Below are 11,504 nucleotides of genomic sequence, written 5' to 3' on the forward strand. Positions count from 1 at the left end.
ATAAAACTTTCAATTATTTTATAAATAAATTATAACAAATAATCTATAATATAAAGAAAAAAATATTATGATTTTTATTTGAGATTATATATATTATAACGAATAATATAGAAAAAAAATATTACAATTACTATTTGTGAAATATCATTATACCAATAAAAAGAATATGATATAAAGTAAAAAAAGGGTTAAAAAAACGCACAAGGCGTACGTTTTTATGCTCGAAACTTGCGCTCCAAATTCTAAGACTTATGCTCTATAAATCAATCTATGTCTTCGATTTGTTTTCGAGGCATTTTAATACGCTCTGCCCAGAGATTCGCCACAAATTTTTTTTTGAAAACACTGTTTGGTAAGATTGTACAAAAAAATTTAGACAATTTTAATAGTCTTACAACTTGTGAGGGTTTTATGCTATATAAAAAGTCCAAATTGCATGTCCAAACAAAACTTCAACTTTATCTCATGATTTCATATCGCATGGTCAAACATACCCTTAAAGTCCATTTAAATTGACTTATTTTAAGCTAATATAGCTTCTAAGTATTTTTGGAATATTTGAATAGATTAAAAAACTCTTACAACGCTTGATTTTAAGTTAAAGTGATAAAAATAAGAACAAAAATATCATAAGTGAAAAATTAAAAGTTTATTCAATATTAGGTGTCACGCCCCGAGTCTACACCGTAAACGACATTGGCACTCCAGAACCATAGATGGTCCCCAAGCGGACCCTTGGCCTGGCTTAGTACTGAATGGAAAACTTACTCATCAATATATGAACTCAAAAGTAAAGGTTTCTCAAAAATCTCAAAGTAAATAACTTAGAATACTTAATAAACATTCAACTGGCCAAAAGAGACAACTCAACTCTAGAACATTAACAATTGAAAATGAAACGGACTTCTCAAAACTCTACTGTCTATAAAGCCTCAAAGTACTACGATGGATGTCGGGACAAAACTTCGATCATCCTAACAAACTAACAATAAAAGCATAGTGTGGAGTCTTTCCGAAAGCAAAGAGGCTCACCAATCATACTCTGGGACTCAGGTGGTCAGTACATAGAATGTATGAGCATGCAAGGAGAATTTTAAAGCACAAACATAAGCTTAAACTGATAAAAAGGATAAGAAATAGAACAATGTCTTTAGACTAATCAAATGACAAGAACTAGATTGATAGGTTTCTTCTTCGGACTTGAGAATTCACCAACTTGAGAATCTATTCAAGCTTCTTGAAAATTGGCCTTGAAACCCTTCAATGGTCCAAACATACATTATTGTAGAAATGTAATAGAAATAGGGGTTAGTACAAACTATATGTACTAAGTATGAAAAACCTTTATGTACATTCCAAGAACATATACGAGTCCATATCACCACATAAAAAGACATATTCATATTCATGTTCAATAGTAGCATCCTACCAAAGTCATAATCAATATTTCATGTTTAGAATCTATTTCATCAATATATCACAATACCCTACTCAAAATCCCAATCCAAGCCAACTAGTGCAATGTGTATGTGAAGTCCCATTACCCCACATAAACCAAGTCAACTAGCAAAAGACCCTAAGCATTGTCTTACCCTCATATAACTTAATAACAAGTGTAGTCAACATCATATATAACAATTTAGACCAACATGATGTATATCAAGTGAAAACATCATCATATAAAAACAACATCACATATATAGAACTCCCCTCAAGGTCCACTTGTGCAATGTATAGGTAAAGTCTCATTCCCTTACCTACACTAAGCAATACCCCTTCAATAGTCCAAGTTAATGTTCATCTTATCATTATCATTCTTTCATTTTACTTTCGAGAAACTTCTTCATAACCGACAATAGACCATGTGAGCTAAACATAAAATATGATGTCAAACCCTCACACCGAAAGGAGGGCATCCTACTTGCCAAGGTAAGACATATACATAATAATAACATCTAGGTGGATCCACTATCTAGGTTCCTATGGAGCACATAGTTAAGGAACTAGGAGGTTGTTACTAGAGACTGTCTTTATGCTAATTAGCGTTATAATTTTCACCTCATGAGAGAACATAGTGTGAACCTCCCTTCCTTTGTGAAGGAACACCTCTCATTATCAAGTTCACTCGGTGCTAAGCTAAATTTCCTTTTTGATGTGTCTTTAAGTCTTTCTTAAATACCAATTTATAGTATATGTCTTAGGAGATTAGCTCCTCATATATCATGTTCATAGCTCCTAGGTTCTAGGATGATAAAGTCTTTTCATCACAACCCAACATTATGTGAGCATATCATCATCATAAACATAGTAAATAGATGCACATAGGAATCACCTCTAATCCCTCATAGTACTACACCTATCATCATCTCACAATTCATCACATTCATATAATCCTAACTTCATCACATTCCTATCATACTAACATATTCATACTTCAATTGAACCACATTATCAAGAATATACTAACATCATTACAATAAAGTACTCATGAACTTGAAAGTCTTACCATTAGCCTCCAAGAAAGCTCTTTCAAGACTTCACTCCCAATTCAATGATTTATACCCAACAATTCAATCATAATCATAACATAATATTAAACTATACAAGAATACATTTAATTGTGTCCCCTTAATCATAAACCAACATAATTCAAAAATTAGTGTTAGGAGAAGAAGAGTATTCATGGGCCTTTTGAAGGCATTAGGTCAAATCCTAAAGTAGTACATCAATCCACATATAAACATGCATAATTCATCACTAATAATAGAATCAAGACTAAACAATTCAAGTCAAAAATAACATTGAATTAATTTTTGAAGAACCCTTTGGTGAAAGGAGTCCCAAGAGTGAATAGCCTGCATAGCTTAACAATCCTTAGAATTTGGTGAAGGAAATCCTTGATCTTGAAGCCATAGAGAGAACTTGATCTTCTTCTTAAACGAGGGCCTTTGAAATAGTGACAGAACATAGAGAGATATGAGAGTCTTTTGGGTTTTGGGAATTATGGGGTGTTAGGTTAGTTTAATGACTTAGGATTAAATAACCCTAAACAAACTAATTATAACTATCCCCGTTAATTAATTAAATAATTACCTAATCACCGCCACTTAAACCGTGTAAAGGCAGTGGGGTTTGGGTCGATCAACGAGACCCCGTCGACGCCCCATCAACGAAACCACGGACTGTACTGGTGAAATGTGGTTTGGGACAGAGAGCCCCTTTTGGGGGGGCAAGAGGGATGAGTCTACCACAAGGCGTAAGCCCATCGACGGCTCATCGTTCCCCTCGTGGTTCCAAGCTGTTTCTTGACAACTTTTAGGGTCAAATGATGGGTCCTCCTCAAGGTTCCTTAGGGTGGTCCTTGGGGAGTCGTACACGAACATTTTGACCCTAAACACGTAATAACATATGTTAAAGGTCTTATTACAATATTTAACCCTTATACAACTTTTTAAACCACTTCCAAGACCTAAAGGAACACTAGATCACTTTCACTAGTCTCCGGACGTCATAGTCGTTTCTTGACGTTTAGACTCTAATACTTCCTAATCAAGTTAATTTCCTTTGTTCAGGCCTGAAAACACCATTTTAAAGCATTATTTATAAGTGAGGCTCTAGTCTAGGCCATTGGAATTCTGAGGCATAATAAGGATCCATCAAGAAGATTACTTTAAATCTCCTTACGTTGAGTAAGGAAAGATTATTGTGTGAAAAATTTACACTAATATAACTAGAGTTGAATAATAATGAATGACCTTTAATTGTATTTTGATTTGTAAGTGGTTATGTGGTAATGTTATGAACTCTTGATCAACACATCTAGAATTGATAGTACCTATTTTCATATACTCTAAAAGAGGAATAAGTTTGAATGAAATGATTGAACGCAAGTGCTTACCATATAAAATGATTGAGGAGCATTACTATTAGATCATTGATATCCTCTTACTCTCTTTTTGGGTTAAAAGGATATATATATATATATATAAGAGTTACATATAGGCTAGTTAAAATGTCTAGTAGAAGTGACTTCATCCTTGTCTTTAGCAAGTTGTCTTTAACACAGTCCGGTGGAGATTGTAAAATGATAGTTTTATTATAATCTGTTAACCTGGAGTCTTGCTTATTTAATATATCTTGTACATAGTTTCTTTGCTTAAAGTTATGACGGACCTCCGAATTTCGCAACTTCTTCAACAATGACATGTATTGAAAGATAATAGATACATAAGGTGGTTTTATGTGATTAAGCAATTGTAATATTCCAGTAGAGCCTGTTTGAATTTAAGAGAGTGTGCTAAACTTAGGCCAGTATGAAAGCTTTAATTTCATTCAATGTATGATTTTACAATCACCGCATGATTCCACAAAGTTTTTCTCGTGAGCTTTTTTAGGCCCAAGCCTCCACAAAGTTTACGGGTCGTAATAGTAATCCAAGAGATATGATGAAACTTTCTTTTATGGTCAGTAGATTCCCATAGAAAGTTTCTCTGGGTTTTATGGGCCTCCATGTGTTTGTCTGTGTGTGGTTTCTGAGCTAGGAGCGCTTGGAATTTCAGTCCTACTCATTAATATACTCTAAAAAAAAGTAAATTTGGTCAATATGGTGAAAAGTTTTTATAGGCAAGGAGAGAATAGGTAGATATATAGTGTTAAGGTAAAATTATTGGAGTAAGAAATTTAGTTATCCAGGATAAGATTTTGTTCATCGTATTATTTAATTGAAAAATTAACAACTTTAGATTTTATCTAAGAATATGAAAACCAAGTGGCTTGAGGGATTGATTTTGAACCAAGAGAGGGTACGATTGCTTACATAGATGGCGTTAGATTTTAAGGAGTTCATTATTTTTCTAGAGAATTGATAGAAGTAATTCATACAAGTGTGTATACTTGTTACATATTTGATATTAGCTCTGGCTATGAAGGTAAGATCACCCGCAAAGAATAGATGGCATAAGGTGGGAGGACTTAGGCTATCAGGTCCCAATTTAATGTATAATGTGATTTGGAAAACGTTCCATACAAAGGATAAAGATGTATGGAGACATCAGATATCCTACCTTATACCGCGAGATATAGAAAAATAGTATGTTCAAGTATCATTGACTAAGATCGTTGTGTTGGAAGTGGTGATATAGCTCATGATGAGTTTAGTAATTTGGTAAGGAAAATTATAGTGTAGAATAGTTTGGTAGACAAAGGACTATTCAATACGATCAAAAAAAAAATTGAGATCTATTTTCAGCATAACAATACCTTTTTTTTATTTTTCTCTTGGAACAATCGAGGTAATTTATGAGTTCCTAGATAATAATGTTGTTATCGCGGACTCTGGAAGCAAGTTTGGAAAAGTCCAATTAATTCATTTAAATAGGGATTGAGTCTCATAACAATGACGTTAGTGATAATTTTATAAACTGTATTGCATAACCTAGTAGGACAGAATTTTTTAGGTTGTTAGAATTGCTATTTAAAATTTTCAGATATACTAAGTTTGGAAGATGTGTGGGTGGGCTTTGAATGGTTTACAATGCTAGACTAATTTTGATAATCCACATGGGTGAGATGTAGAGTATGAAATATATTGTTAATGTTAAATTTATAAGAATAGTTGTGGTCTCTCGAAAAGATGGATTTGCAAACATGATTAATATATGAATGGCCAAGTAATCTAGTTATTATTATCACCATCAATGAAGTAAGATATTTTGTTCTTTTTCATTTATGAAAGATGGTAGAACTTGGTCTTAGTATCGCCATCGCTGAGCCAATGAATTCTTAATCTATTTTTCAAAAATCTTCTTCTACTTTTAAGAATTCGTTATAGTCGTGGGTCAGAGAGAGCTCAAGTTATTAGATGAAGCTACTATATGAATAAACTTTTGAATTTTAGATATCCTCCAGCCTTCTTAATATTCTTTTTTTTTTTTTGTGAGCAAAAGTCATCTTGTTCAATTAGTATACTCACTCTTGTTAAAACCAAGGTCAATCTGATTAAAATTATTAACATAAGACCTAAATCTTACTAACATAAGACCTAAATCTACTTATAATTATATTTCTGTCACCCCACTTATCATTTTGACTAAGGATATCATTAAAGTCTCATGCAATAAGTCATGGATTGTTAAATGAGGAAGCAATGTTTTCTAAATTAATCCAAAGAATATTACAGTAGTCTAGCTTAGTACTAGAATATATAGCATTAAGCCAGCAAGATTTATGGCTAGGAAATACCTGAATCATAACGTGGATGTCCTGAGAGGTGTGCTTAATGTGAGTCACAGTTACCATGCTAGTAATCCAATCAACACAACAATTAGATCATAATCATATCAGAGTGATCTAAAAGCATACACATAAACCTCGTAAACATGCATAACTCTCATGCTTGAAGTACCATAGATCACATTCAATTAGCATATATCGAATTACAACATTAGACATGAATGATAACATGATTCAATTACTACAATTGCTATAAGCATAATCTCATAAAACTCTCTTTCTACAATTCACCTAAATCATAAAGTCACAAAATTTGAAATATGGGGGTTTCATGAATTCTTGGGATATTTCATTATAAAACTATATTAAATCCTCCATTCAATCATAGTATCAAATAATTAAATCAATAGAATCATTTTTGAAAAGAAATCCATGACTTGGAGTAAAATCCTAATTTTTAGGGAAATTATTATTTTTGAAATTGAGTTTAGAAGGACTCCATAGATGAAAACTATCCATAGATAAATGACTACAATACCTTAGTTATGTTTGTCCAAAGAAATTGAGTGAAAGCCTTGTTTCTTCAAGCCTTAACTTCAACCTTCCTTTTCTTCTACCTTGAGTTCTAGAGAGAGAAATTCTGGGAAAGAACATAAAATTTGAGAAATTATTTGGGTGTTTCAGAATTATGACTTAAATTGGGTGAATTTGTCTAAAAATAACATATATAGTTCCCCTAAACTCGCCCAAAATGACTCCACTTTAATTGGACTTAAACATGTAATTCCCAAAATCACCCTCACTTAAAGTTAGTTGCCCAAGTGACACGAGGGCTCCATGAGTCGTGGTCAAGAACCACGAGTCGTGGTATTGAGGTAGTGGCCTAGGAAACTGTTCTTTTAGCTCGCACGCCAAAGGCAACTTCACGAAGGGCACTACGAGTCGTGGTCCCTCTCGTTGACCTTGAAGCAGTGGCTAGGCCAAGCCACCCTAAATGGTCATCCCACTAAGTAAAGCCCAAGACCACTCTCATGAGATGTCTAAGGCTTCACGAGCCGTGAAGTGGCTCGTGTAGAGGGGTCACTTTTTAGGGTAGCCTAACGAGGCTACTGCCTCCACCTCCACAAGTGGAATTCCACTACGGGTCGTAAAGACCCTCGTGGTCTTGGTGGGCAATGTCTTGGCCATAAATGAAGAGCCTTGGCCCTTGCCCATTTTCCCTTGATGTTAATTCTCACGTTTTAGTTCTAATTCAACTTACTAGTCTTCGATGTGTTACAAAAGCAGGACAATACCTCTGATCTATCTTGGGCTGGAACTTCATAGTAGTCATTAAACTCAAATTTATTCTTAAGCTTCAAGTGATTTTCTACCGTAGGTTCCAACAAGGCCACCATGCAAGGGCTATGATTCCTAATTAATTCCCTAAAGCTTCTCTTGATGCAAGGGCACCATGCAAGGGCTATTATTTGTAAAAATCTAGTCTGCTAGTGATATTTTTTTCGCTCTTGGCCTAGACCTGCACGACTTTAAAATGTGTCACTAGTTGATAATGTCTGCTTACTTATGTACGCAACATCTCTCATGTACTTTACCGATGTGAGACTTTTAATCTTAAACTGAGCGTCACATACACCCCCTCTATGGACTCAGCATTCTCGTTCAGGTTTTCCCAACCATATGAGATTTGCATAAACTTAGCACTGAGTTTTGCCCTGCCTTATCGGGATTTGCCTAAATTCAATTGAACTTGGTTCACATCGACAAGGCTAAAATAAGAGTGATTCTAATATAATACCATTTATAATGGCCCAGCCCGCTAGTGCTGTTGTCTGTTTTGAGTCTAGGTTCACACGACTTTAAAATGCATCACTAGTTTGTAAAGTTTGCTTATTTACATACCCAACATCTGTCATATGTATTTATCTTAGGTAAAACTTCTAACTTTTAAGTTGGGGATTGTTTGTACCCCTAGTATTCCAAAGAACAAAGCTAGTTGGTTTATTCACGAGAGAAAGGTTTGTTGGTTGGATCATAGACTCATGGTTTTCCATGGTGGGGAATTTACTCGGATTTATAGTTGGAGTCATCTCTATTGCATATTTTGCCAGAGATGTGTTTAGAGGAGGTCTGAGATCAAAAGGAACACTTCTTTAGTGCCAGAGATGTGTTTAGCTCTTTTTATGTTTCTTCTATTCAATTGGAACTTTTTTACCCCCAGTCAATTCTGTGGTATTCAATGATAATTTTGTTTGGGTTAAATAATCAAATCAAAGTGATTTTGTTTAGATGAGGTCTTGAATTGCATATAAGGCACGATTTTAAAATATTATTCGCGTGTTTAGATAGAAATTGTAAATTAATTGTATTTGTTTTTAAGTTTAAAATGGTTTTCGAAAATGGAAGCATATAATCACAATTTTTTGAATTATTGTGGTTGATTTATAATATTATTGTGCAAAACATATTTTTTGAATTTCTAAAAATATCAAAATATCTTTAAAAAATTATAACAACTTTATATCAACATGTTTATAATATATTTCTTTTTAGAAAAAAGTGAGAATTATCCAGAGCCAAAACGTACATTAAAATCCTACCACCTCTGACTACTTTGTCTGGAAGCTCTTAGAATTAGCTATATAGGATGGCGTGTGGGGGACAATATTTGTTCTTCTTTATCCTCTTTGTAGTTTTTGTGGTTTGGCTTCTAACTTTCACAAGTAAGAAATTTTAATTTATAATTTTTGGTTTAATTATTATTTAGTTTTAAAATAAGTATTTTTTTAATGGTTTTTAATTTACTTAAATACTAAAAATTAATATTTATAATTTAAAAACACTCAAAATAAAATTAATTCTATAAAGAGCTCTTTCTTGTTGTGGTAGTAGGAGATGGGCCATACTTTATTAATTAAGGTGCATACCAACTCATTCAACTTTCTACATCATTGTTATAGAAAAAATAGGAAATGCACAAAGTTATAGATTCAAGTGAATATATTTGATCAACCGGGATTTCTGATTTGCGATGAAATGATAAGTACTTTTATTCTTTCTTGGATTACAATGAAATGGTAAGTATTTTTATTCTTAATTAAAAAGTATTATGCTTGATAGGAGCACTGCGAATTTGTTCGGAGATACATGAGAATTTTTCAGTGCGAATCTTAAGTTAGTTAGACTCCAAAAAAGTAAATTCATGTAAAGAATGAACAAACTAGTAAATTTCTATACATTGAACTCGCATCAAAAAGTCCCACAACACTTCCTAACATAGATATTTTTCAGAATAAAAGATCACTTACTACTCCGCCGGAAAATCGTCATACTCAATAAGGTATGTGGGTCCACAATAGATAGCTTGGCACAACAATAACAAATTGGAATCTTGTAATCAGGACACGTAACCTTCTCTACAATTCTGATCACACGGCTCATCTTGCCCCCTACTTTTTTCCATTTTTATTCACTTTTTTTTTTCCTTCTCAAATCTAGGACAAATAATCCATTGTTTCTCTCTCTTTGGTTTCCACTTTATTAGTTTTCTCCAAAAAGCCCCTTCCCCAATTCTCAGATCTATACAAACACAAAGGTTATTTCAGTAATTATCCTCTTTACCCATAGTGTTTTTATTTATTTATTTTTAGCAGTTAGACAAAAAGGAAGAAACAATTTTTTTTTTTGTTTTTACAAATTTTTGTTATTTTCAGGTCACATAAATCAATCGTGATGAGAGAAAAGAGTAACGGGTTAAGATCAATGGCTTCCCCGGAAAAAGTGGGCGGTGGTGCGCACGATAAGCGAGGCAGTGCGCACGATAAGCACAACCACCACAAGACTGTCAGAAATGATTATGCTAACAACAACCACGGTGGCGCTGGATCGTCGGAAAGTGCGCAGGATAGCAAGGAAGACGGAAATGAAGCGATTCCGATGGTATGGCCATCTAAGTTTGTGATAGGTTTAACAAACAAGGAGAAAGAAGAGGATTTCATGGCTATCAAAGGCTCAAAGTTGCCTCAAAGACCCAAAAAAAGAGCCAAAACTGTTCAACGTACCCTCAATGTAAGCTTTTACTTTTCTTTTTCCCAATTATTTTATTATTTTAAGTATACTTGAATTAAGTACTACTCCTTTAATTATTACTTTATGTTATATATTATTAAAAAATAAATAAAAGAATACTATTTGGTGGGACAATGATATTTATGGATGCTAAACTTTGGCTTTTTTTGTGGTGGGCACAAAGGACTAGGAGAAAAAAAGAAAAATGTCACACTCGGCCTTTTTTTTTTTGAAGTATACCATTGTATTTTTATTTATCTAATTATTGATCGCTTTAAAAATAATATTTTAATTTGAATGATTGAATTTAAATATATTTTTGATCGACTGAGATGTTTCTTATTATATAAATTTAGTTAGTTAAGTAGATGAACGATTTCAAAGGTGGAACGATTTAGGTAGATGTTTCATTTATGTTGGGCCATATAAATTTTTTTAGAAGATAAAAAAGGCTAAGCAATTAAGATAATAGACGTAGACATAATGATTTCATTTTTATTTCTTAAAATATGTATAATTACCTAATTGAGCCAAATTGCTATTGTTGTATGTAATAAGGTTGTTAATTTTGAAATTTGTGTAGCTGATAAGTCCTGGAGATTGGCTATGTGATTTATCGTTGGAGCGATATGAAGTTAGAGAGAAAAAAGTATCCAAGAAGGTACAATTCTCTCTCGAAATTACTTATTAATACTTCGTCTTTTTACGTGATATTTTTTGGATTTCGAAACTCAATCAAACAAGTCTAGTTTTGATCGATATAAATTTATTTTACGTTGTTTTTTCAGAGACCAAGAGGACTCAAAGCTATGGGAAACATGGAATCTGACTCTGAGTAAACTATTACTGGTTTCATTGAGTGAAAAAAAAAACTTTATGACTGAAAATATGAGCTGTTTGGTATTGCTGAAGATCAAATGTACTTTTTTCGCCTTTCGATACCCTATAATTAATTTTGAGATAACTTATTCGTAAATCAAATGATCTCAAGGGCTAGTTTGATTGTACTTCTTCGTTGGCGTAAATTAAAAGATTGTAAACGTTATATTTCATGTCTTTATACTTTTAGTTATTTCCTAAATAATTTTGCTTTTGTATTTTTTTAAAAATAAAAATATGAGAAATAGAATAGTAGGGATGGGAATAGGCTAATGGGGGGCAGAGCAGGCCAGGACAGTTTCTAAGTAGGTGTAGAATAGGCTAGG

General features: G+C 33.2%; 1 protein-coding gene and 1 long non-coding RNA gene across 2 annotated transcripts; one reads left to right on the forward strand and one right to left on the reverse strand.

Annotated features, from left to right (window-relative positions):
• Positions 1 to 797: 797 nt before the first annotated feature.
• On the reverse strand, positions 798 to 6,911 carry LOC107028138. Its single transcript, XR_001457796.2, has 3 exons — positions 6,770 to 6,911; positions 6,241 to 6,298; positions 798 to 1,258 (listed from the first exon to the last, which is right to left on the reverse strand). It is a non-coding gene; the product is annotated as an uncharacterized LOC107028138 (long non-coding RNA).
• Positions 6,912 to 9,697: 2,786 nt separating this feature from the next.
• On the forward strand, positions 9,698 to 11,351 carry LOC107027925. The gene is made up of 4 exons (XM_015228980.2): positions 9,698 to 9,826; positions 9,945 to 10,299; positions 10,883 to 10,960; positions 11,088 to 11,351. The coding sequence occupies exons 2-4, from the start codon at positions 9,964 to 9,966 to the stop codon at positions 11,136 to 11,138; spliced, it is 465 nt and encodes a 154-aa protein (XP_015084466.1). The 5' UTR covers positions 9,698 to 9,826; positions 9,945 to 9,963; the 3' UTR covers positions 11,139 to 11,351.
• Positions 11,352 to 11,504: the final 153 nt, after the last annotated feature.

This window comes from Solanum pennellii, chromosome 8 (assembly GCF_001406875.1).
Source record: "Solanum pennellii chromosome 8, SPENNV200".
NCBI classification, from domain to species: domain Eukaryota; kingdom Viridiplantae; phylum Streptophyta; class Magnoliopsida; order Solanales; family Solanaceae; genus Solanum; species Solanum pennellii.